The sequence below is a fragment of the Notolepis coatsorum genome (genome assembly GCF_963971535.1).
Source record: "Notolepis coatsorum genome assembly, chromosome: 9".
NCBI lineage: Eukaryota > Metazoa > Chordata > Actinopteri > Aulopiformes > Paralepididae > Notolepis > Notolepis coatsorum.
In genome coordinates, this window is record NC_140173.1 from 150,329,377 (window position 1) to 150,357,244 (window position 27,868).

Below are 27,868 nucleotides of genomic sequence, written 5' to 3' on the forward strand. Positions count from 1 at the left end.
AGCGAGAGCAGGCAGCCACAGAGAAGGGAAGAAGCAGCAGCTCACTACGCAGCATCCAATTTTACAAAGAAAAAGTGACTGGGTTTCCCCCCTCAAGTCCAACAACAGGTCCGCGTTTCAGAACAGTGAGTTGAAACTCTTCTCGCCATATTATTATTGACCCTAGAGCTTCGACTGTTGTGTTGTTCCGCTTTTCACTCGAAAAAAAAACGATTACGTGGGTGTTCCTTTTTGGGCAAAACGCTTTCTCAATTCCAGAGAGATGTTTTGCCACCGTGACCAAAAAATGGAGGCGGTTACAAAAAATAAAAAAAGAGGTGAGGCGAGGGGGGGGGGGGGTGACTTGTCGTTACCGGGGGGGGGGGGGGTGTCGTCGTTGAGTCACGCTGGGGAGGGGGGGGGGACATATGTAAACCAGTGCCTTGACACACAGTCGTCGACTGTTTCTACGTCAAATGTATATACTCTCTTTTCTGGACTCTTTTTGTATCACAAACAGTACTGTATTTGCAAATCTGGTGTGTCATAAATGTATAGATGTAGCAGTACTGTCTATCTGTATGTTGTGTGTATGTCATATGTTATGATGAATTGAAAATGGGGGACCCTGATGTAAACAAGACGAAAGTCTTTCTCTGGTCTGCATTGTACTGTACCCAAATTCCCATTCTGCAATCTGTTAATAAAGTTTTCAATCAATCAATCAATCTGTTGACATTTTATTAAAAAAATTAAATAATACGCAATCCCCGCGACGACAAATAATGATCACGCTTCACCCCTGAATGAGGTGATTGAATGAAAAAAATGAAAAAGTTGGACGCCTTTCCTTTTCGCCCAGCAGGGTGGTGGTAAAAGAAAAAACGTGAACATCAGATAAGCCGGCAGCCAATGAAACACTCGGGGCTCGTGGCATCAATTCCCCTCTCGACCAATTGCTTTAAAACGACGTCGCGAGCCTCACAGACAGACAGCGAGCGGAACACAGGGCGCTTAGGTAACAAACCGGTCATCATCATCACCACCACCACGGCGCGCGGCGGGCAGCGACTACATCACACATCATTATAACCACACACACAGTGCCTGGCGTTGTTGTGTCGTCGTCGTCGTTTTTGTCGTCCACCACAGCCGCCCTCTTGTTTGACCTGTATTTGGTTGGAAGAGACCGCATTGTTACTCGGTGAGTATTCAACTGTACTGCTGTGTGATACTGTAGTTGTTTAGCCATGACGGGGAAACAAATGGAACTCGATGTCCTGCACGTGAGACCCTCCTGTTGAGGCGCGAGACCCTCCCATCGCTTTTTAGTCCGTCGGCTAGAAGAACTACTCTGATGATGTAATAAAACAGCGGCGCGTGCGACTGTACTGTTTAACAAGCCCGTGCTGCGACTGTACTGTTTAACAGCGACTTGATAGGTTTTTCAGTTCATTGATGTCGAATATCTTAAGTTGATAGGTTCATCAGTTCATAATGTCTGGTACTGTTTAACAAGCCCGTGCTGCGACTGTACTGTTTAACAGCGACTGTACTGTTTAACAAGCCCGTGCTGCGACTGTACTGTTTAACAGCGACTGTACTGTTAACAGCGACTGTACTGTTAACAGCGACTGTACTGTTTAACAAGCCCGTGCTGCGACTGTACTGTTTAACAAGCGCATGCTGTGACTGTACTGTTTAACAGCGACTGTACTGTTTAACAGCGACTGTACTGTTTAACAGCGCATGCTGCGACTGTACTGTATAACAGCTACTGTACTGTTCAATTTTTACTGTTTAACCCTTTCACTGCCACATGACAGAAGGTTAACCCTTTACTATCACACAACCGACGGCGCTAATGATGCTAATGATGGAGCATCGCCGTCGGTTGTGTGATAGTAAAGGGCTAAAAACGTCTGTATTGTTGTCACAGTGAAAGGGTTAACTGCGTGCGACTGTACTGTTTAACAAGCGTGTGCGACTGTACTGTTTAACAAGCGTGTGCGACTGTACTGTTTAACAAGCGTGTGCGACTGTACTGTTTAACAGCGCGTGAGACTGTGTACTGTTTAACAAGCGACTGTACTGTTTAACAACGACTGTACTGTTAAATTTTTACTGTTTAACCCTTTCACTGCCACACGACAGCCGGTTAACCCTTTACTATCACACAACCGACGGCGATGCTCCATCATTAGCATCATTAGCTAATGATGGAGCATCGCCGTCGGTTGTGTGATAGTAAAGGGCTAACCTTCTGTATTGTCGTCACAGTGAAAGGGTTAACCGGCTGTCGTGTGGCAGTGAAAGGGTTATTAACAGCACGTGCGACTGTGTACTGTTTCAAATTTTTTTTTTTAGACTGACGGGCTGCTACGCCGTGTTGTGTACCGTTTCCTGAGTATTTCAGTTGTTGTTGTATAACTCTATCTCTCTCTCTCTCTCTCTTCCCCCCCTCTCTCTCTAGACCGGGACCCACATCGCTGCGCCATAAAAAAAGAATCCACTGACTAAAAAAAAAAAAACAGAAAAAATGACAGAAACGGAGACGATAAACCGCACTTCAAGCAAACCGCAACAGAACGGAGACGCCACCACGGCCGCCTCGACGGAGCCGTCGTCGTCGATAGAGGATGTTTTCGATGACACTTATAGGGAAAAGGAGGGTCCCAAGCCGCCCCGGTTGCTGGTGTGGAGGAACATCGTGCTGATGGTGTTATTGCACACCGGAGCTCTATATGGACTCTCGCTCATCCCTTCTGCGTCACCGTTAACTCTCGTGTGGAGTAAGTATTCAACTGTTAACTATTCGCCGGTTACCGTCGGTAGTAGTGTGATAGTAAAGGGTTAACCGTTCTGTAGTGTGTGGCAGTGAAAGGGTTAACCTGCTGTTGTGTGGCAGTGAAAGGGTTAACCTGCTGTTGTTGTGTGGCAGTGAAAGTGTTAACCTGCTGTAGTGTGGCAGTGAAAGGGTTAACCGTCTGTAGTGTGGCAGTGAAAGGGCTAACCTGCTGTGTGGCAGTGAAAGGGCTAACCTGCTGTTGTGTGGCAGTGAAAGGGCTAACCTGCTGTTGTGTGGCAGTGAAAGGGCTAACCTGCTGTAGTGTGGCAGTGAAAGGGCTAACCTGCTGTTGTGTGGCAGTGAAAGGGCTAACCTGCTGTAGTGTGGCAGTGAAATGGTTAACCTGCTGTTGTGTGGCAGTGAAAGGGTTAAACCCTCGTGTAGGTATTCACCTTTAACCCACCGTGTAGTAGGTATTCACCGGCAGCCACACCACACAGGCGGCGCGTTTTTATGGGGACTTTCCTCTCTCGCCGTTCCCCTGCAAATCCATGCATCCAGCTAGCTCAGAAATGTGCTGATCTTGTGTGATGATTGCAAAGCAGGCGCACCCTGGCGTTAGGCCGACGAACGGTGTCTATAGTGGGCAAGACTATTATATATTCTGGGTACCCCTACCCCCCCCCCCCCCCCCATTAGAACCTACACACAGTTATGCCTATATAATGATTATTATTATTTTTTAAAGCCAGAGTATGTTGCCTCGAAGAGCAGGGAGATCTGAAGGCCAAATACCACACAAGTGGTTTTCAGAATGTGTAGCCCAGGGCAACTGGGTCCCTCTTGACACAGACGCACCAGAATCTTAACGAGAAAACGCCAGCACTAATAGCCAAAACTATTCAGAGAATATAGAGTTCGTGCCCAAAAGGTACGACTGTTGGTACGAGCGTGACTTGAATTACCGAACAAGCGTGAACTTTGTTTTCCACTTGTGCCCGCATAATTTTTTTCCCCTTCTCGTCGCAATGCCGAGCCGCATATTATTTCACTTGGGAGAGGGGACAAAGGACAATCGCAATTCCAATAGGCATTCCATTGTGAGCTACATGGCACCACAACAGAATGGCCTTCTTTGCTGGTTCAGGCTCCTGGTTCCCACATCCTTAGCAGCCTTGTCTGGCCCGCACATAGAAACACATTCAGCCGGGTTTGGAACAACAAGTCGGAGAGAGGGAGAGCGAGAGCAGACACTCGTACTCCCACACTGTCAGAGAGAGAGAGAGAGAGAGAGCCCTTCGCAACATAAATAACTCCCCCATGACAGAAGGGCTCTGGGGGGGGTAAATAGACAGAACATGTTGTCCCTTCGTCCCACTGGATGTTTTTGTGTGCGTGTCAGACGTGTCTCCGTGTGGTGGTAACGGTTGTCTCCCACTTTCCTCCTCCTCTCTCTCTCTCTCTTTCAGCGCTCGTGTGCTTCGTCACCAGTGCGCTGGGTATAACGGCCGGGGCACACCGGCTGTGGAGCCACCGGTCCTACAAGGCGTCCACTCCCCTGAGGGTCTTCCTGGCGCTCGCCAACTCCATGGCCTTCCAGGTAAAGGGGAGGAGTTTCTCTCGGTTTCAGAGGGAAGGGGGGGGAGCATTTAGGGACACACAGAGGGAAGGCATTTTGGGACACACCAGGGGAAGGGGGGGGGGGGGGGGGGAGCATTTAGGGACACACCAGGGGAAGGGGGGGGGGGGGGAGGATTTAGGGACACACCAGGGGAAGGGGGGGGGGGGAAGCATTTAGGGACACACTGAGGGAAGGGGGGGGGAAGCATTTAGGGACACACCGAGGGAAGGGGGGGGAAAGCATTTAGGGACACCAAGGGAAGGGGGGGAAGCATTTAGGGACACCGAGGGAAGGCATTTAGGGACACACCGGTCCCCCCAACATTTTACGATTTTAGAGTTTCGGTCTGTTACTTTTTAATGGTATTAGACACGGGACATTTGGGGTCATTGGACAAAGATTATTGAGATTTATTACATGGCGTTTTAACATTCGCCAAAATGCTTGATTGTGATTGGTCAATAGCGCTCGGTTGCCCCTGACAGCGGTCAATTATTTCTCGATAGCTGACCGCTGTCATGGGCAACGCGCAATAATGATCGCTGTTGGGGGCAACGGAGCGCTATTGACCAATCACAATCAAGCATTTTGATCGCAGTCACGAAAGCTAAGCTAAGCTCAGCATATGCACAGCTGCACTACATCAGTGCAATCAGACCACACACCTGCCGGCGATGACAGAGGAGCCACAGAACAACTGCGTCTGCATTTGATCTCGTCTCGTCGATGGTGTAAAATGTTGCGTATATTGTTAGTAAGTTAGCCCTGTAATAAGCGGGATAATGTATAGCTATACTCGGTCATTGTCGCAAAATAATTGACCTTCACTGCGTTTACAGAACTCTGTGTCGGTCAATTATTTTGCGACAATCACCTCGTATGATCACCTCGTATTATCCCTTACATAATATGTTTTTCTCCATTGGGGAGAGTTAATGTGTCAGAGATAAGATAAGATATTCCTTTATTGATTATCCCCTTGGGGAAATTCTGGCAGCATGGGGAGGGGGAGGGGAGGTACAGGTAGTAGAAGACATGGTACAGGTCACAGAATTATAGTACAGTGGAGAAGTAAAAAAAAATTAAAATAAAAAGGCAGTGTAAACAATATAATTAACTGGACATGCGCATGGGCAGCAAGGTGCGAGATGAGGGTATGTGTACCCTCAGTTATATTTGCTGAGAGGCACTTTTGCTTTGATTTCGGGCACGTTAGACGTGTTTCTTGGTATCGGATTTTAGCTTGAGGGAAATTGTCGGGATACCATTATTCTATTCTAGCCCGGTTATCGGACCGATATCCGATACCAGTATCGGTGCATCATCCCTAGAAAGATCATCATCAGTGCCTTGATGGCAATAGCTAGCAAAGGATCTATTGATATTCGTTACACGCTTAATACTCTCGTCAAAATGTTTTTACGTAGAGCTTTTTGAGTTTAGAAAGACTCTTATTGGTGAATTCACATTCAAATCCTACCAGCGCTGGTCACATTATAGAATGCAGTATGCAGATGTTTTTTCAACGGATATATTTACATTTGATCTGAGCATTATATACATCTAATCTCTTTTGTTCGCTGCTGGGCCCCTTAATCTGGTGATGATGAATCTCGTTGTGCATTTCCAGGCCATACAGTATAGATCTTTGAGTCCTGCACGTATAGTTTTGGGTACAGTTCACATTTGAACCGGTACCAGTTCCTGAAATCTCATTACAGTATGTTTAAATATCAACATTATCTGGCCATCCTCTGTAAATATAATCAAACTCCTCTGACCTCGCCTGGTCTTTCCAAAGACTGAAGGGATAAGACTGTAATATATATATATGTGGAAAAGCCTCCCTCTTGTCTACCATATTGCATGGAAAGGTACAGAAATCTGGTCTATGTAAAGCGACCTTGGGTCCTCTGAAAGGCGCTATATAAAACGAAGTTATTTATTATTATTATAGCGTGAATCGGTACTCTGTAGTACTGATATAATTTGGTTGGTTGGTACCCTTAAAAGTATAGAGTTCGGTACCCAACCCTATGCACGTGTGTGTGTGTGTGTATATAATATATACATCTCTCTTATAACCCTTATTGAACGCACACACACCTTAACATGCACTATACGCATGACACTTTCTGTAAACAATTTACTATTTTACCATACCTCATTTCATATTCTATCCTACTACTACTTATTGTTACCATTCCTGTATTCGTTGTAGTTTCTTAATCGTGCACCGTTGAGTCTGAGTCTGAGCTTGAAACGCAAACATTTCATTACCTGCAATGCCCCCTGTATCGTTGTGCATTTGACCATAAAGAATTTATATAGAATAGAAATACCTTTTTATTATCCAGAGGGAAATTTGACACTGCAAATCGCTCAACATTTAGACGGGTCACGAATAAGAATAACAAAAACAAATCAAATTGCCTAAGAATAGAATAAAAAAAATTAAATAAAATATACAGTAAAAATATACTGAAGTCTACAGTAGGTGTAACTTGAACTTGACCCCCCTCTCGTCTCTGTCCGCGTCCACAGAACGACATCTACGAGTGGGCCAGGGACCACCGGGTTCACCACAAGTTCTCCGAGACGGACGCCGACCCCCACAACGCCCTGCGCGGCTTCTTCTTCTCCCACATCGGCTGGCTGCTGGTGCGCAAGCACCCCGACGTCATCGAGAAGGGCGGCAAGCTGGAGATGGGCGACCTGAGGGCGGACAAGGTGGTCATGTTCCAGAGGAGGTGAGACGAGAAAACGAAAAAGGGAAGAGGGCGACGACTGGCGGCTAGGGCGGGGCGATCAATCGATTAATTCAAATTCTTTCTCAAGAGTTTCCTTCTTTTATTTTACAAAAAGTGATGTTTGGTGAAAGTTAGATTTGCACTTTATTAATCCCAATAGGGAAATTCATTCTTGGTTGATGATCAAGAGGCACCTTATTTGTTTTTAAGTGAAGTTTGGTGAAAAAGCAAGTTATTGCACTATTAATCCCAATAGGTCCCTTCATCTTTGTTTGATCAAGAGTAACCTTATATATATATATATATATATATATATATATATATATATATTATTATTATTAAAAAAAGAATTTAAGTGAAGATTGGTGAAAGTTAGGTTTGCACTTCAATCCCAATAGGGAAATCCCCCATTTCTATCTTGGTCCAAAATAAGATAAGATATTCCTTTATTGATCCCCTTGGGGAAATGCCTGTGAGCACGTTTTAGTTTACAGATTATGTTAATTACTATAATTTAAGGTACTCGATGCTATTTTAAAACCACTGATGATACTTATTAACATTGCAGTTTATTGTACATTGGCCTATACAAGATGACGGTTCAAGAGAGATGAGAAGGAAGGTAGCCAAGTTATTTTACTCAAATACTGTACTTGATTACAGTTTTTGAGTTTCAAGTTTGTTTTTATTTCTCACATAAGGTACATGTACTTTACAGTGAAATGCTTGGTTCTGTATGAGCCCCTGAGAATGTGCTTCCTACAGTAAAAGAGGAATAACAATGTACAATGAGTAAAAATGCAGACAATGCGGTACAAATGCAGAAGTAGCTATACTTGTGTATTTTCATTTCAGGGGGAACTTTTACTCCCCAATACATTTTAGAAGGAACTATATTTTTTACTTAAAGGCACATGCCAACATTATAGGAAATATCTTGCTCTCCACAGTCAGACGATAAGATGGATAACCAATTTCCTCTGTGTTCAGTAGAAAGCTATCGAGGAAATCAAAGAAATCGGGCAGTGCACTGCTAGCACAAATGAATGGAAGCAGATATGGACTGTTTTTGGCCCAACAGCTAGGGTTGTCCTATGAGGGTTGTGCTAGGCTACAGCTAGGGTTGTCCTATGAGGGTTGTGCTAGGCTACAGCTAGGGTTGTCCTATGAGGGTTGTGCTAGGCTAACAGCTAGGGTTGTCCTATGAGGGTTGTGCTAGGCTAGCTCTCAGTCGGATCACTTTCCAGTGAACGCACCGAGGGGAAACTGGCGTCTTCTTCTCCGACTCTGGAGAAGATGGTAAGTGCATTTCCCATAATGTTTGCATATTCCTTTCAACTACATTTATTTGAATAGTCTTGTTTATGGTTACAAAAATGTTTGCCAGGAATTCTAGAAGAGAATATAAATGATAAATAGTGCATAATAATGTATACATGTAAAATAAGAGCATTTCAAAGCCTGAAAAACTGACAAAATCTTGCAAATGGAATATATCCAATGTCACGCTGAACACCTTGTCTAGGGAAGTTGGTTTCTTTTGGATAATCTTCAAACTATAGCCCTTTTATCCTACTTTCCCTATGTCGTTTTAAAAAGCCAGGGCCGTGTCAAATGGGTCTTGTGTGAAAGATTCTCCCGGTTTTGCACCCTTTTGGATCGAGTGTATCCTACTTGGATCTCGCTATTCCAGCAGGTCATTATTACCGCAAAGAGTCATCATGACAGAGCAAATATCGGGACGGTAAATGCAGGCCGGTGTGGGTTGTCCCAACACGCGTTTGCTGCTGATGCCAACAGATGAGAGGAATCCCTCATGCCATTTAAAATCAAGATAAGCAGGTGCTCCGAAACGATACATGGGACGCTGAAGAGAGGGTGATAATGGCGAGATTAGGGTTCCAAATCCAAGAGGTTTTCCTGTTAAAATGAGGCCTTTTGACACCTCGAGGAGGAGGCTCGACCATGAGTCCCACAACCGGACGAAAGAAGAGAAAAAACTTAAAGAATGCACATCAAGATAGGCTACATGTGGGCTTTTTTATGATGCAATTGGCATTCCTCTGTCATCTCTCTCCGCTGAGATAGTGAGGCGCTGTCTCTCTCCTAAGATAGTGAGGCGCTGTGTCTCTGCTGAGATAGTGAGGCGCTGTGTCTCCGCTCTCTCTCTGCTGAGATAGTGAGGCGCTGTCTCTCTCCTAAGATAGTGAGGCGCTGTGTCTCTGCTGAGATAGTGAGGCGCTGTGTCTCCGCTCTCTCTCTGCTGAGATAGTGAGGCGCTGTGTCTCCTCTCTCTCTGCTGAGATAGTGAGGCGCTGTGTCTCCGCTGTCTCTCTGCTGAGATAGTGAGGCGCTGTGTCTCCGCTCTCTCTCTGCTGAGATAGTGAGGCGCTGTGTCTCCTCTCTCTCTCTGCTGAGATAGTGAGGCGCTGTGTCTCCTCTCTCTCTGCTGAGATAGTGAGGCGCTGTGTCTCCGCTCTCTCTCTGCTGAGATAGTGAGGCGCTGTGTCTCCGCTCTCTCTCTGCTGAGATAGTGAGGCGCTGTGTCTCTCTCTCTCTCTCCGCTAGTGAGGTGCGTGCTGCTCATGGAGGACACCAGCTGGGTAAACAACATCACGTGTCGTTTCTGAGTCACCTTCTTGTTATAATGCCCGTGGCTGGCTACATGAGTCGGGAGTTCACTGCTGCCTTTTTATTTCTTCTTGTCAAGTGACCGTCATCAGACCAAAACATGACCCATAACTGCATCAGGGAAATTCTCCAGGTCTTCCAGGCCGGGGAAAAAAATGCCAGTGTGACATGGCATCTTTTTGATGTGATTTATTACAGCTAAGTAATTTGTCGTGGTGTTACTTAAAGTCAAACGACAACCAAAAAATAGCCTATATGTATATTTGCGACGACTGTATTGTAAAAACACATACCTTTCTTCGTCATAATTTTTTATTTAGCCAGTTAAAACATTAAGAACAGGTTTCTTATTTACAATTGTCGGCATCAACCTTTTATTCAAGTCTCTGAATAAACTATTTGAGGGTGGGCCGTCATTATCAATGTTGCAGAGATGACAGAACGGGCAGTGATGATGTATAATTAATAACATGCTACACGAGATCATGGCCCTGAATGGTTCACGGGTCAGCAGGGAGCCTCCGCTGCCTTGTTGTGCAGAACATCATTCCAAGTAGTTGGCTGACTTTCCATGTTTTTTTTATTATTATTGATTGATTGAAGTTTATTTCAAATATGCAACATAACAAACAAACATCAAGTACATATATAGCCTTAAGCCATTCAAATAATAAAAAAATAACAGAACAAACTTATTTTTTTTGGTCATTTACATATTTGCAAAGGAGTGGGAAGAAGCATACTCCAATTATTTACTAATTCATACATTACTAGACTTGTATTGAAAAAATGAATTTAGTTGACAATACATTTTTTAATAATACCTTATTAATATTTGCCAAAACTGTATCTTACCCTCTAGCCAAATACACATACATACTGCCAGTTATCAAGCCCCTTCTTCATCTCTGTACCTCTGGAAAACCATTTGTCTGCATTTTATTTAACTTTTATGTTTTGACATTGCTTTAACTCCACAATCAGACCGTTCCATAATTTTACTCTGCAAATTGAAACACAAAGACTCTTCATGGTCGTTCGAAAACTATCTTTTGAAATTAAATGTTTCCCTTAAATTGTAACCCCATCTTGTACGTTGAACAATCTTTCAATATTTCCTGGGAGTTCATAATTTTTTTCTTTGTACATTATTTGTGCAGTTTGATACATTACAATATCGGTACATTTTAATAATTTTTACTTAAAGAGTATGTTCAGACCGTCTTCAGGGGACCATGAGCATAAGCCAGTCATTTGAGCGGGTTAGTTAACACATTGGACGCCAGCAGCAGGGGGCGCTGATGGCCTTCAGCGCCAGTGCCGTTATTCAATGGATATAGTTTTAGAATGCCAAACTTGCGAGTCCTAATACTATATTTCATATTATAGGTATGGATCTAATCACGCCGTCGACTGTCAGTGAGTTGCTTCTGGTCAACATGCAAGAAACGGATTGTTTTTTCATCCGTACATTTCCGTTTTATACCGTTTGAATATGAGTATAGTTTGAGTGATTCTGAATAATTCCAGGAAAAGACGAGAAAAAGGCATTTTAGTGTAATCCAGTTATCACGTTCAAATTTTTCGGCTGATTATCTAATCCTGAAATCAACGCTAGATTATTGGTATTATGTCTCCTCGTGTATACATGAAATGTTGCTTGAACCGCGGGGCGGTTCTAGAGCCATATGATTTTTTTTTTTTTTTTTTCAAATTCCATTCCATTCAATTATCTTTTTTTTAAAATCAGAATTCTGTATTTTGCTTTGTACGCTCATTTTACCATCAGAAATAGTGTAATAAGTGGGAATGAATAAATGTCCACAATTTAATAAGATATAACAGTCCATTTAATGTTTTTAAGTGCTGCAACTCAGAAATACAGTTCAATTTTACACTATTTTTCAAATAATATTGTGACAAAATAAAAATACACATTAAAGTGTAAACAATAGATACAGCTAGCTACTACTGACATCACAATGTAAGTAGCCTAGCTATATCTATTCTATTGTGATGATATATAGTAATGCATAATTTATAGGCGTGGGAATCACCAGTTTCATCACGATACGATATTGATTCTTTGGACAACAAAGTCTGCCACGATACGAGTTCGATTCAGGTGCCTGGGATCGATATGAGCCGATATTATATGCCCATTTAACACAATCGGTAACATTTAAATCAACAACAAAAAAAGGCAATGGAAATATCATTTGACATTTTTATTTTTGATCTCTTCCAGACATTTAAATTAAAAACAATCTTTCTTTTTAATACAAATAGACCTCCTGTTCACTGTTTTTGGTTAGTTTTTCTTTTTTTCTCTATATTAATATATCCTATTCACTGTCTCAGCGCTGTATTTTGGCTGGAAAAGGCATATTGGGAGTCAGAAGGTGCAGTACTGGCCAGATCTAGTGGGGCTATCTCGAGAATGCAGTAACCCCCCCTCCTTCCCAGTCCCTAGTGGACCTGTGCTGTTCTCTTAGCTTAGTTAGCTTACGCTAACGCAACGTTAATTTCGGTATTTATCGCGACGTGGGCATAAAGGAATGGCGAGGATGGAAAGCATGTTGGATGCATTTGACCCCTTGTGGGGAAAAAAACAACAGGCACTTATTTCGGTCAAACTAGGCGGACTCTGAAGCAATGCTGTCTAACGTCTACACACGCTGAGCTGCGCTGAGCTAATGTTGTTGTTCCGGCCGGGCGGATATGCTCAACAGGGGATTTTCAAAATAAGAGCGATCTTTTTACGTTGCATCGATCCTATTTGATAATTGATAATGGATCGATGTATCGTCCCACCCCTAATAATTTAGGCACCTTTAGATTATAAAGGACAGTGTGTACTGACAATCATTTGCATTAAACAAATGGATGGGTGCACCAGATTTAGCAAGAAGCTATAATTGCTAGTCCTGTGTACTTTATGTACTGCAATGTTACATAGCTATTTCATCACAATAGTGTCAGTGATTAGCCTCGCCCTCTAGCTGTATCTATTGTGATCACCAGGTATCATCGTTAGAGGGCTGGTGTGTATGGGGCTGCGGCACTGCAGATATACCCTACTCTGTTTTGAAGCAGTGTTTTCCCGTGTTCCTGACATGGCTTTTGGAGAGTGATCTTGCACGTGTTTTGCGAGTCCAGTCCACGGCATGTTGACATTGACAGAATTAGCAAAACACCTTATCGCCGGTCATATACAAGTCATAGGATACTGCGCTGCTCTGAATTTAGGGCTTAGTGTGGAATTTCTTCCGACGTTAACGTTAACACCGAAGCAGCTAGACTCTTCGAAATTGCTGCGTGTTGTGTGTAACACGATGTAGCGTCCCCGGTCATGTTCGCGTTGCACCAACATTCAATGTTCTCCCGAACACGGAATTTCAGTCCAGATTAGGGCAAATTCTGCAATATTCCACGTTTACAGTTGATTCCATTTTTATTGCTCGATTCCGTGAATGTGGATTTCATATGGCTCTACATATACTGCATTACCATATGGGGTTAGCTTTCTGATAATGGCATTATTTAGATCAGGGGTTCTCAAACTTTTTTATACCCCACACTTAATGTATTGTGTAATTTCAACATGGAATTAAGGAATATCAAAATAAAAGCACACGTTGTTGAACTTGATCATGCATATTTATTAGAACATTTTATTACAGCACTATGTTATCAATACACATTTATAAAACGAGGCATATTTAGCCAGAATATGTTGCCAGAACATTAAACATAATTATATATATTTTTTTATATTTTCTTTACTTGCCAATGACCCCACTGTCGCCTACCCCAATTTGGGTCGCGCCCCGTAGTTTGAGAACCACTGATTTAGATAATAACGATACCAATGGCAGAGAAGACCATCCCACTTTAATCATGATGGCCACGGTGGAGAGTGTCATCGCTATCACCGGTAATAAATCTTGAGGGCGGAATGTTGGACCGTGGACCAGGTTTTCAATGGCGAGTTGTACAGAATCTGCAATGCAATACACGGTCGTATCGTCAGCATAGAGACGCCGAGACGGGCTTGACAACCTCTCAACGAAGAGACTATATCATTCATATAAATTGTGAAAAGGGCCCATAATTGATCACTGCGTTTCACTTTGTTACCGACAAGAATTCAGACTGGGCACTTCCGCACTTGACACACTGAAGTTTCTCAAATAAATAATTCTGAAACCAATCTTGCATAACTTTATATATATAAAACTGGTCAACCGTATCAAATGCTTTTGACTGATCCACAAAACGAGCAGCACAATGTTTCTTATCGTCCTAAAGCGGATACTATATTATTTGTAACTAATGTAATGGCTGAAATAGTGCTGTGATTGGCTCCAAAACCATATTGGTGCAAACCTAAAACAGAATGACTAGAAAGAAATGCCTCGAGTTAACAGGATTTCTGCTAGGCATGGCAACTAGGAAATTGGTCTGTAATTACTTCAGTCATTTCCATCGCCACCTGTTATGTAATGGAAATACATGTGCTGTTGCTGTTATTCAAACACTTGTGAATACACTTGTTGAGATGGAAAGATTGAGTGTGCCTTAATTGCTCTGTGATAAATCCTCAGCCATTTTTAGGAGAAGATCCAATTGATCCCCCTCCAGTTGAGCTCCTGGAATCAATGGCTTGCAAAGCTTCCAATAAATCCCTAGTAGAGTAGTGGAAACGCAATCATCATTAACCCTTTCACTACCACACTACAGAAGGTTAACCTTTTACTACCACACTACAGAAGGTTAACCTTTCACTACCACCCTACAGACGGATTCTAGATCATAATTAAATTTGTCATTTCTTACTGATGTGCATTTATTCCTAATTGGTCTAAAAGGTGCCCAACGTGACCGTGTCTGGCAAGTGACCAGGCTCCGTTCCTTTAGTTTTCTTTGAATAAAGCTGCTAGTTCAGGTGAGAACCAGGCTCTGTTCCTGAATAAAGCTGCTAGTTCAGATGAAAACCAGACTCTGTTCCTGAATAAAGCTGCTAGTTCAGGTGAAAACCAGGCTCTGTTCCTGAATAAAGCTGCTAGTTCAGGTGAAAACCAGACTCTGTTCCTGAATAAAGCTGCTAGTTCAGATGAGAACCAGGCTCTGTTCCTGAATAAAGCTGCTAGTTCAGGTGAAAACCAGGCTCTGTTCCTGAATAAAGCTGCTAGTTCAGATGAAAACCAGCCTCTGTTCCTGAATAAAGCTGCTAGTTCAGGTGAAAACCAGGCTCTGTTCCTGAATAAAGCTGCTAGTTCAGATGAAAACCAGACTATGTTCCTGAATAAAGCTGCTAGTTCAGGTTAAAACCAGACTCTGTTCCTGAATAAAGCTGCTAGTTCAGATGAAAACCAGACTCTGTTCCTCAATAAAGCTGCTAGTTCAGGTGAAAACCAGGCTCTGTTCCTGAATAAAGCTGCTAGTTCAGATGAAAACCAGGCTCTGTTCCTGAATAAAGCTGCTAGTTCAGATGAAAACCAGACTCTGTTCCTGAATAAAGCTGCTAGTTCAGATGAAAACCAGACTCTGTTCCTCAATAAAGCTGCTAGTTCAGGTGAAAACCAGGCTCTGTTCCTGAATAAAGCTGCTAGTTCAGATGAAAACCAGACTCTGTTCCTGAATAAAGCTGCTAGTTCAGATGAAAACCAGCCTCTGTTCCTGAATAAAGCTGCTAGTTCAGATGAAACCCAGCCTTTGTTCCTGAATAAAGCTGCTAGTTCAGGTGAAAACCAGCCTCTGTTCCTGAATAAAGCTGCTAGTTCAGATGAAAACCAGGCTCTGTTCCTGAATAAAGCTGCTAGTTCAGATGAAAACCAGACTCTGTTCCTGAATAAAGCTGCTAGTTCAGATGAAAACCAGACTCTGTTCCTGAATAAAGCTGCTAGTTCAGATGAAAACCAGCCTCTGTTCCTGAATAAAGCTGCTAGTTCAGATGAAAACCAGCCTCTGTTCCTCAATAAAGCTGCTAGTTCAGATGAAAACCAGGCTCTGTTCCTGAATAAAGCTGCTAGTTCAGATGAAAACCAGGCTCTGTTCCTGAATAAAGCTGCTAGTTCAGGTGAAAACCAGCCTCTGTTCCTGAATAAAGCTGCTAGTTCAGATGAAAACCAGGCTCTGTTCCTGAATAAAGCTGCTAGTTCAGATGAAAACCAGGCTCTGTTCCTGAATAAAGCTGCTAGTTCAGATGAAAACCAGACTCTGTTCCTGAATAAAGCTGCTAGTTCAGGTGAAAACCAGCCTCTGTTCCTGAATAAAGCTGCTAGTTCAGATGAGAACCAGGCTCTGTTCCTGAATAAAGCTGCTAGTTCAGATGAGAACCAGGCTCTGTTCCTGAATAAAGCTGCTAGTTCAGGTGAAAACCAGCCTCTGTTCCTGAATAAAGCTGCTAGTTCAGATGAAAACCAGGCTCTGTTCCTGAATAAAGCTGCTAGTTCAGATGAAAACCAGGCTCTGTTCCTGAATAAAGCTGCTAGTTCAGATGAAAACCAGACTCTGTTCCTGAATAAAGCTGCTAGTTCAGATGAGAACCAGGGAGTTACACTTGTCTTTCATTCTGAACTTTTTAAAGCGTGCGTGTAATGTATGTCAATGACCGATGAATTAATGAGCTCAATTGGCATTGCATGGCTCCACAGCAGAATATTAGACACTCAAGTGTAGCATTGTGTACAAAAGCCACATGCATATATTAATTAATCACCGGCATGGTGTTCTGTGTGTTCTCATTCGCTCACTAGTCTTTGATGTTTAGGTGTCACAGTGACCGTGACGAGTTGATTAGAGGCTGAAGACCACTGTAATCTATCAAACGGCTGACGGGTCGCGCTGACCGTGATGGGACTAAACCCAATGCTCTCAGTACAGTGACCGACTGGCCCTTCGTCCACGGGACTGTATACTCCTTTTTTGGAAGCCGCAGTCCCAAATTAGCATCGCTGCTGTCGTGGGGGGGGGGGGGGGAATTAACATTCACACCGAAGCCAAAAGATGAGAAGATCTGGTCTAAAAAAAGCAAGTGGTTTGGATGTTAAAGTTTAACATCTAGCTGCACATTTTGATGTTAAAGTTAACCCTTTCACTGCCACACGACAGTGTGATAGAAAAGGGGTAACCTTCTGTAGTGTGGCAGTGAAAGGGTTAACATCCAGCTGCACGTCTTTTTTGATGCTTCCAAGTCACTTTTTATTTTAATGGCTACCTTTTTTTTTATTTGTCCTCGCTGAAGATTTGTCTCGTATTTTCCATTGTGCGTCACTCACTCACTCGATAAGACTAGATTACAGTGGTGCGGCCTGGGCAAGCTTTTAATATCAACAGGCCCCGACACGGCAGTGAAAAACCAACCCGTCCAACCGGTTTTTGTAACTGAATCATATTCAGTGTTGTGGATGTGCATCGATATTCTAATAAATCATTAAATTTTTTATTTAAAAAACAATTGGAATAGTTTATGCGATTTTCAGATTAGTATTCGAATAGTTCCCACTAGTGACTTTTGAAATGAGAGTTTTTCCCAGACCTGTTCAGTACAGGTTAACCTTCTGTATAGTGTGTGTGGGGGGTAGTGAAAGGGTTCATTCTTCGGACCAATAATGGATCCAGCCTCTGTCAGACCACGCCTGACGTTCACACTAGGGCTGGGCGATTCTTGCTAAAATGTGAATCACGATTTTTCTCTAAGAATTGAGATCACGATTCTCTCACATAAAGTAAAAAGAAACGAGAAAAATAATAATAATATTAAATTACAATTATTATTTTTTAATTAAAAAAAAATCGTCATAACTTAGAAATGAGATTGCATAGGTCTATGAATCGAGATTGCGCTTTTTTTCCGATTAATTGCCCAGCCCTAGTCCACGCCTGACGTGTGATAAACGGTATCTGCGTCTTCTGGCCGCCTCAGACCCGCTCCTATCTGAACTCCTGGGGGGGGGGGGGGGGGGGTCATCAAAGTGAAGTAGGATATTTTATTTGACCAGAGTCGAGACGGGTAAAACGCACTTTTTCCATCAATATCTCAAATAAGAAATAAAATATTCGTATAGTGTTTTACTGTTATGAACTGAATGCCCTCCCCCTGGACCTGCGAACTGCCCCCTCAGAAAAACAGCTAAAAACACATGTTCAGACAGGCTTTTGGTCATGGCATCCTTTGTCCTCACTGTTCCTATAGTTTTTAGTTATTGACTGATGATTTTATTTCAATTATTTTTATTTGATTTGGTTCACTGTTTTTAACTGCAGTCTGTTATTGTTGTAATTTATTTCAGATTTTCTTTTATATGTTATGCTGTAGTGTAACGCACCCTGTGCTGTGAAGGGTGCTACCGTATATAAATAAAGGTCATTCATACTAACTAATCTACCTTGCCTATACTACTACTACTACCTGTAGCATCCGCGGAGCTAATGATTGAGCATCGCCGTCGTTTGTGTGATAGTAAAGGGCTAACCTTCTGTATTGGCACAGTGAAAGGGTTAAGCGGCTGTCGTGTGGCAGTGAAAGGGTTACCCATGTCAGTTTGATGTATTATTAATATCACATTATTGATGCACACACAATGACACTATGCTCAATGACATGACACTATGCTCAATGACACTATGCAACAACCCATCTACACACACATCCACATGCACACGCTCACTTTAAACAACCACTCACTTTTTTTGGCCCCCTTAATTGATTTTCGGGGGCTTTTTTATTTATTTCGGGGGCACTGCATTTCTTTTTTTTTTTTTTTTTTTTTCTCCCCGTCCCAATTTAGTCGCTGTGCCAAATCCCCCCCTCCCCTACCTGGCTGCTGTATGCAATGCATGTTCTCCTACGAGTCGGTACAAGGGCGTCCCGAAGCCGACTGCACACTTCCTCCGATACGTGCGGCGACTGCCAGTGACGTCTTTTCACTTGGCAGTGAGGACTCTCATTGGTGAAGTGTAACGCATGGGAGGGCACGCTATCTCCACAAAGTCCTGCCCCCGCTGAGCAAGCGCAGAGACTTCCGTCGCTGTCCACAACGCCAGATTACCACCCACCAGCTTCCCACCCCCTAATACTGCCATTGTATTAGTATGAACGACCAGCCAAGCTGGTAGCAACGCGGAGAGCTGGGCTCGAACCCAGCATCTCCTGTGTTGTTGACGAGCGCAATCTCCGCTACGCCACCTGACCGCTCGGGGGCACTGAACTTTTATGATGAAAAAGGTTATTAAACATCCTTATCATTTAAAAAATACAACTCAATTAATTTAGTGGCTGCGGCTGTCCTGGTGGTGCAAAGCGCTGTATTTCTTTACAGTCTTCGTCCCGCCGACAAAAACATCCACGCAAACTGCTCCTTGCACACTACCAGCCAAAAATTCTAAAACTAATTTGTGTCTCATATATAAAAAATTTCAGTACATTTCAGGTAGATAAGGTATTAAGTTCAGGTAGATAAAGAATACACACTTAAATAAGAGGCCAGAGTAACATTTTAAGCAAATTATTTTAATATATTGATTAATCAATACAAGTCAATCTTAAGCTTAAATTGTAACCTAATCATCAGACTCTTTGCAGGATTTAACGGAACATAATAAAATGTGAAGGTTTTGTAAACCTAACTTAAACCTCCTCAATCATGTCCTCATCAGAGTCCACAATCTCATTGATTTACTACAGATGACTGTGGTGTTATGTTAATGTGTGTGCGTTATACGAGAGAGTGTACAGGCCACCGTACTCTGGGTCAAGGGGCAGGTACGGGAGGGGCGATAGTAGGGGTGGGAATCACCAGTTTCATCATGATACGATACGATATCGATTCTTTGGACAACGATACGATATTTGCCGATATCACAAAGTCTCTCACGATACGATACGATTAGATTCAGGTGCCTGCGATCGATATGAGATGATATCATATGCCCATTTAACACAATCAGTAACATTTAGATCAACAAAAAAAAGGTAATGAAAATATCATTTGACATTTGTATTTTTGAGCTCTTCCAGACATTTAAAGGAAAATCAATCTATTGTTTTTAATACAAATAGACCTCCTGTTCACTGTAAAGTGCCACGTTTTTATATATTGAGCTTTAAACTTTAAGCTACATTTTTTGGAACTCAAAACTCACAACCTCCCTCTCCCAAACCGTTCCTACAACAATTTGTTGATGTTGCATGATCATGTATAGGCCTACATTTATTATGTATTATATTGTTTATGTTTAAATAACATTTAAACATCAAACTCCTCTGACCTCATCTGGTCTTTCCAAAGACACGCGCACACACACACACAGAAAGGGAGAATGCTATGCTGTAACATCTACACACACGGAGCTACTGCTGTTGTTCTTGGGCGGATATGAGACTCGCCACAGGATTTTCAAAATAAGAGTATCGATATGAATCGATCTTATTACATCGCATCGATCCGATTCGATTGTTGATAATTACATCGATGTATCGATCTGGATCGATGTATCGTCCCACCCCTAGGCGATAGAGATACACCTGTGTGATGTTGCTACGGAGTTAAGCTAATAAAGGATACTCAGTACAACCACAGCAGAGGACTCACGTATTTGTACTGTGAAGTAACATGACAATGACAAACGTGTTGTTTCTGTTTTTTCTTTTTGACATACTTGCGGCACACGGAACAAGTTAACAACTCACCACTGTCTACAACCCCCGCATCATACTGTAGCCTAGCTAGTCTCTTGAAACTTCCACTGCTCTGGAAACTTTCTTTTGTCAGGTGGTCCCACTCATCCTTTTCGTCTTGAGAAAGCCGCGGTGGGTTATCTTTTTAGCGGCCGGCTTACTCCTTCCATATGGTTCCACACATTTATAATCCATTAACGTTATTAAGCTAACGTTAGCTAATCGGGCGTAACGTTGCAGTGTAAACGAGGAGAGATTTTACATTACTATTTTGTTCAAATCTGCCCGCCATTGACTCTTTGCGGGTGCTTATTTTGTTCCCTGTGTATATATATATATATATATATATATAATTGGTACACTGTCTGGCTTTTTTTGCCCCCCTTAACTGATTTTCGAGGGCATTTGGTCAATTTTTTTTTAGGGCATTTTGCCCCAAGCCCCCGTTAATTTCTAACCCTGCACCACATTCATACCTCATTTGCACCCTATACCCCACGTTTTGTACCTCTGCATTCTACCTCACTGGTACTCATTTTACTCTTTATTGTATTGACTTTACCTACTTTTTACTTACTTAATTTTTTACTTACTTTCTCTTTACTGTATGTAGCGCACTCTCTCAGGGGCTCATAAAAAAAAACGCGCATTTCATTATAAAGTATCCTGTATTTTGTTCTAAGAAAAAAAAGTTCCAGGCACTCAAGTATATAAAAAAGCTTTAATTAGTTGCTTAGTTCATAATAGAATAATTAAATAGATAATAGAATAATGAATTGTTCTATTATGAACTAAGCAACTAATTAAAGCTTTTTTATATACTTGAGTGCCTGGAACTTCTTTGTTTTTTTCAACTGGCTTCCCTTTATCCAAAGAGCACCTTCTAAAACACTGGATTCACACTACAAAGACTCTGCAACCCTCCTTCCTGTTCAAATATAAAACTAAACCTTGTCTTTTGTCTCCCCAGGTACTACACGCTCTCAGTGCTGCTGCTCTGCTTCCTCATGCCCATGCTGGTGCCCTGGTACCTGTGGGGCGAGTCCCTGTCGGTGGGCTACTTCGTGCCCGGGCTGATGAGGTACACGCTGGTGCTCAACGCCACCTGGCTGGTCAACAGCGCCGCGCACATGTGGGGCAACCGGCCCTACGACCACGGCATCAACCCCCGGGAGAACCGCTTCGTCGCGTTCAGCGCCGTCGGTAAGGAAGGAAGGAAGGAAGGACCGCGAGTTGTAGTTGTAGTAGTTTATTCAGTCATCTCACACATATTTGATTTTACAGTGACTGCAAAGGTACAGACTGAAGCATAATGCTTATACATGCCTGTCCTATATTCTTAACAAAATCAAGACTCAAACGGTATTCTAAAAGAAAATGGCAAAACACAGTATTATTCACCTTTTGTAGTTTTCAAAAATAGCGTTACAAACTATTTTCTTAAAAACCAAAAGCGAATGACTCATTCTTAACTGTACATCAGCATTGTTCCACAAGTTAACCCCGATAATAGAAATACACCTCCTTTTAATCCCTTTCTTAGCTTTTTGAACAGTAAATACAAACGCATATCTCTCAAATCCTATTTTCTTTCATGTATTGTGAATTCTGCGAGTGAATTCTCTTTGTTTCTAAAGTCCTGTAGACGGTAACGACGACCCACCCTGTGTGAATGTGCCTTCTCTTTTTAGATTACATTAAAAATGTATTCTCATCGTACAGTACAACAAAAAGAAGTTCGGCATCCAACCAGAGTGCAAATTTAACAGTAAAGTGCAACAGTAATGTACAGGTGATTAAAACTGGGTATGAAATATATAAATTAGTACTCCTGAGTAATGGTGCTAAATCGGATGCATGTACAGAGTTGTAGTATCAATGTGTGCAGTGATGCAGGTATAAAGACACAATGGTAGTAAGTCATACTGGCCAGCAGCGTAACTCAACTCCTGAATTTTCCCAAGGGGATTAATAAAGGATAATCTTATCTTAGTAAGAGTAGGTAAGGGATATGTACTACAAATATAGACATAGTATCACACATCTATCAGATATGTAAAAAGGATTATATGCGGGTATGTACAGACGGGCGTGGATGGATATATATTCGGTGAGAATAAATATATACGGTGTATATACAGCATTATTGTTATATAGCATACAGGGTTATATGGGTTATACGGGTTATACGCAGGTGTAAGTAGGTATATAGAAGGATATATGGTAAGAATATATGCTATTTTGGCACTTTTGTCTTGTGTTTTGGAGCCCTCTCTGATATTTAAACTCAGTCTGTGCTGCTTGTTTTGTCTTGTGTTTTGGAGCCCTCTCTGATATTTAAACTCAGTCTGTGCTGCTTGTTTTGTTTTGTGTTTTGGAGCCCTCTCTGATATTTAAACTCTGCGCTGCTTGTTTTGTCTTGTGTTTTGGAGCCCTCTCTGATATTTAAACTCTGTGCTGCTTGTTTTGTCTTGTGTTTTGGAGCCCTCTCTGATATTTAAACTCTGTGCTGCTTGTTTTGTCTTGTGTTTTGGAGCCCTCTCTGATATTTAAACTCGGTCTGTGCTGCTTGTTTTGTCTTGTGTTTTGGAGCCCTCTCTGATATTTAAACTCGGTCTGTGCTGCTTGTTTTGTCTTGTGTTTTGGAGCCCTCTCTGATATTTAAACTCTGTGCTGCTTCTTGATATTTAAACTCCGTGCTGCTGCATGGGTTATTACGCCCCGTCTGCCACACATTGGGAGCCCCGTTGCAGCTGATGTCGTCTGGCATTCACACACAGTGGGGCGGAACTTGCTAATCCAGCGGCTAATGTTTATTTAGTGAAGGATATCCTGGTTTTAGCTGGTGGTGGTGGTGGTCTGCTGCATGTCCATTTTGCACCGGGCATGTTTACCCACTTTGTAGAGCCGAGCGGTGCACCCATCATATTGATCTCAAACGCAACTTTTCTCATACCAGAACAATAATTAGTTTGGTGGGACAGACAGGCCCACGTGCAGGTCGACCTGACCTTGTTTGCACACTGAGGAGTAGAACTAATGGGGGGAAAAGGATCGCACCATTACATCATGCAGGCTACAGCTGGATCTGATCTGATTTAAAAATCCAACCTTGGTCTCATTAAAATATAAGTGTCTCTTCACCGAGCCTTTACCTAAATACTCTTTATTTCACAGAGCCTTTACCTAAATACTCTTTATTTCACAGAGCCTTTACCTAAATACTCTTTATTTCACAGAGCCTTTATCTAAATACTCTTTATTTCACAGAGCCTTTACCTAAATACTCTTTATTTCACAGAGCCTTTACCTAAATACTCTTTATTTCACAGAGCCTTTATCTAAATACTCTTTATTTCACAGAGCCTTTATCTAAATACTCTTTATTTCACAGAGCCTTTATCTAAATACTCTTTATTTCACAGAGCCTTTATCTAAATACTCTTTATTTCACAGAGCCTTTATCTAAATACTCTTTATTTCACAGAGCCTTTACCTAAATACTCTTTATTTCACAGAGCCTTTACCTAAATACTCTTTATTTCACAGAGCCTTTATCTAAATACTCTTTATTTCACAGAGCCTTTACCTAAATACTCTTTATTTCACAGAGCCTTTACCTAAATACTCTTTATTTCACAGAGCCTTTATCTAAATACTCTTTATTTCACAGAGCCTTTATCTAAATACTCTTTATTTCACAGAGCCTTTATCTAAATACTCTTTATTTCACAGAGCCTTTATCTAAATACTCTTTATTTCACAGAGCCTTTACCTAAATACTCTTTATTTCACAGAGCCTTTATCTAAATACTCTTTATTTCACTGAGCCTTTATCTAAATACTCTTTATTTCACTGAGCCTTTATCTAAACACTCTTTATTTCACAGAGCCTTTACCTAAATACTCTTTATTTCACAGAGCCTTTATCTAAATACTCTTTATTTCACAGAGCCTTTATCTAAATACTCTTTATTTCACAGAGCCTTTTTCACAGAGCCTTTATCTAAATACTCTTTATTTCACAGAGCCTTTATCTAAATAGTCTGTTCAAGACCGTCTATTCCTTTTTGTTAAACTAAATCTCGCCTAATTTCCCTTTTTTTACCCTTAAACTTACTAAATTCATTATGATGTCCTTGATTTTGATTTGGTATATGTATATTTGTCAATTGTGCACATGCATAGTAAAAGTGTGTGTGAAATATACCAAATCAATGACCTCAATATACTGTATATACCGTAATTCCTCTAATAGTAACCGGGTCTCAAATACAAGCCGGGTCTCTATTAATGGCCGGGTGCGCTCTTGAGCTAAGCAATTATAAGCCGGCCTCCTAATACAAGCCGGGTTACTAATATACTGAGCTGCATACTGAGCTAGTTACTTGATTTCACTTTGAAAACATTGAAATGACCAGTGACCACCTGTAATTGCACGGTTTACTATTTCATACAGTACTTGGTTTCAATAAATGAACCCAGTACATTTTACTGGGTTCAAACTGACACAAAATGTTGATTTATTCATTATGATCCGTTTGAAAATTTGAAATGTAGGCCTCCCTCTTATACAGGCCTCCTCCTAATACAAGCCTGGTACCCGCTACAGTTGAAACAAATACAAGCCGGGGTTACTATTAGAGGAATTACGGTATTTAGTGTGTCTGTATCTGCATTAAGGAGGCACAATTGACCAAATTAAAATCAATGACATCGTTATATAATGATAAAAGCATACATATCAACCATTTTTGAGTATCATTCTTCTATTCGCCACCAAACATGGGGCGACAGTAGCTCGGGAGGTAGAGCATTCGTCTGGCAATCCGCAGGTTCCCGGTTTGATTCCCGGGCAGCGTGTCGATGTATCCTTGAGCAAGACACTTAACCCCTTGATTGCTCCTAATGAGCAGGTTGGCACCTTGCATGGTTGCCTCCACCGTCGGTGTGTGAGTGAATGGGTAAAATGTGAGGAACAAATTGTAAAGCGCTTTGGATAAAAGCTGCTATATAAAAAAAAAAAACGGCCATTTACCAAATATGGATGGTTCTGTTGTTTTCCCGGGGAGGGCTTCTTCTATTCAGCCCCAAAACACTGATTTGTTCTCTTGTTGTTTTCCCCAGGCGAGGGCTTCCACAACTACCACCACACCTTCCCCTTCGACTACCGCACCAGCGAGTTCGGCGTCAAACTCAACCTCACCACCGCCTTCATAAACCTCATGTGCTTCCTGGGTCTGGCCCGGGACTGCAAGAAGGTGTCGAAAGAGATGATCACCGCTCGCAAGCAGCGGACGGGCGACGGGAGCCACAAAAGTGGTTGAGCGATTACCCCCCACCTACCCCACGCCCCCGAGCCCCCCCCACCCCCCGACACGGTAACAAGACTCTTTAAACCGATACCGACTGGCCAAAACCGAGAGACCATAGCGACGAGTTTAAAAAAAAAAAAACTGCAGCATTTTGGTTGGATCCCTAGTGGTGACGGCAGGGTTTATATCTCTTGCTTCTGTTTATGAGTTAAAATTATACCCGAGTTCCTCGGACTAATATTGGCTTGAAACGGTCCTAGACCATTCCATAAAGTGTGTTGTATTTTTTTATTTTATTATTATTATAATTTCTTCAAGTTTCAAGTTTGCACCGCCTTCAACGGACCTAGCCCGCACCAGTTAACCTTGGCTGGGCGCGTAAAGCACAGCATTTTCACCTGCCCTTAACATCAAATGAGCACTTAGGACCAGTGGTGACCAGCACACCCGGGGGGGGGGGGGGGGGGGGGGGGGGGGTTTCAACGGCCCACCGGGTGACTGCGACGCCAACCAAATAGCCTGTGAGTGACCTGTGTTGTCAAAAAGCAGTGACTATATATTAGAGTTCATTAACCTCCTTATTTATTCATGTGCTATTTATTAATCCTCTGTGGCACTTGTTGAGTGAGAACTTTAGTGGTGAGGTTTCTTTACACGCGCGGGGGGAACTGATCCTGCGAAAGGTCCGTCTTGTCTCCCCCCCTCCCCCGCCCCCCCCCCTAACTTTACCGGATCTTTCCGTGAGGCTCTTCGCTTCATTCCATGAGGTTGAAGTCAAATCTTGATTTTTATTTTCCCTTCTATTCCTTTCTCTCTCTCTCTCTTAAAAGCCTGTAGTCTTATTAAAACCACAAGCTACAGTGATTTACAGCCGATATATATATTATATATATCCAAGACGGCCGGTGCGCCGTTTTTAAACCGTTGATAATTTCGTATATACCAGACAAGCGGCAGCTTAGCTGTGTGAGGACGACGCCGTCGGTTGTCTCCTGTCCAAGGTGCTCTTAACGAGAGTCTTCCCCTTGGCGGAGAGAGGAAGTCCTCTTGATCTCGTGATGATTTGTGTATAACACAATTTATACCTCTATAATTGAGTTAAGTCGAGGTGCCCGCAACCTCCGTTTCTCATCAGCCGAGGTCCTGGGGAGTCCATCCGCCGCCGTCGCTCGAGACGCCTCTTCTGCACTGAAACATAAGAGACCGACTGACTCCTCAGTCCTTGATTTATATGAGAAGAAGGAATTGTTTTTGATTTTATTTTTAGTTTTCTTAATGCAGTTGAAAACGAGGCGGATATGCCTCGTGTCTCTCTCTCTCTCCTCCGACGAGGCCAATGAAAGCGCGTCGAGCCGTAGCCCTGATACAGGCTCCTTCTGGTCTTCTTCCCGAAGGGTCCCGTCTCGCGCACACAGGGGGGGCGCTCACCCTGCGAAGGTCGGGGAAGAGGTCTAGAATGACGACGAGAAACCACCCAAGTTTCACTTAAACCAAAAAACGGAAGTCCACCATAATTGGTCCCTCGTCTACTTTTCCGGACGGCGTATATACCGGCACTGCTGTGTCTCCTGTACGTATACAACAACGCCCACGCGCGCTCTGCTTCCAAGCAAAAATGCGCTCGCCAGATTTTGGGGGCATACGTGTGTCTCTTTTTTTGACTACATCTTAAAGTGTATCTGTACGTGGGAGACATTTAAGAGGCCGGCATCACCGCCCCCCCGGAAAGTATTCATGTGGAAGATTGGCGAACCTCCCGTTTTTGGGGTACGTGAAGTTCTCGATGTGTTTTTTTTGTTTCCGTTCTAGATCTCTCGCAACCTTTTGCAGAAGGTGAATTGCCGGTAAAGCCAGACGGGAGACCACAGGGTCCTGTATCAGGGCTGGTATAGGTGCGTTTACTGTATGCGTCGTCTCAAGGATGTCGAAAATATTAGTCAGGACTCTTTGCCCAAATGCCTTATGGGGGGTAATGTACTTTGCCAGTTGCACATCTAGGCATGACCCGTCTTAATGAAAGGACGAGTGCAACTGATGATGGAAATTATGAATCGGGGCTTAAAACTAATGTCGAATCACATATGAAAAGGTGTGTGGTGT

The 27,868-nt window shown here is 42.5% G+C and overlaps 1 protein-coding gene across 2 annotated transcripts; it reads left to right on the top strand.

Moving 5' to 3' along the window:
• On the top strand, positions 1-27,868 carry scdb (stearoyl-CoA desaturase b). Of its 2 annotated transcripts, none has more exons than XM_084321479.1 (6): positions 1-125; positions 2,453-2,771; positions 4,237-4,367; positions 6,933-7,138; positions 21,424-21,656; positions 25,581-27,868. In XM_084321479.1, exons 2-6 carry the CDS (start codon positions 2,519-2,521, stop codon positions 25,778-25,780), a joined length of 1,023 nt encoding a protein of 340 aa, XP_084177605.1. In that variant the 5' UTR covers positions 1-125; positions 2,453-2,518; the 3' UTR covers positions 25,781-27,868. The 2 variants fall into 2 exon arrangements, with proteins under 2 accessions (XP_084177605.1, XP_084177604.1); XM_084321478.1 differs by lacking the exon at positions 1-125 and adding an exon at positions 959-1,183.

What these genes read in the sequence shown, in the direction of transcription:
- scdb (XM_084321479.1), top strand. Translation starts at nt 2,519, where the DNA reads ATGACAGAAACGGAGACGATAAACCGCACTTCAAGCAAACCGCAACAG. An exon ending in ACCGTTAACTCTCGTGTGGA is followed by an intron (nt 2,772 to 4,236) that starts GTAAGTATTCAA and finishes TCTCTCTTTCAG; the next exon opens with CGCTCGTGTGCTTCGTCACC. An exon ending in CCAACTCCATGGCCTTCCAG is followed by an intron (nt 4,368 to 6,932) that starts GTAAAGGGGAGG and finishes CCGCGTCCACAG; the next exon opens with AACGACATCTACGAGTGGGC.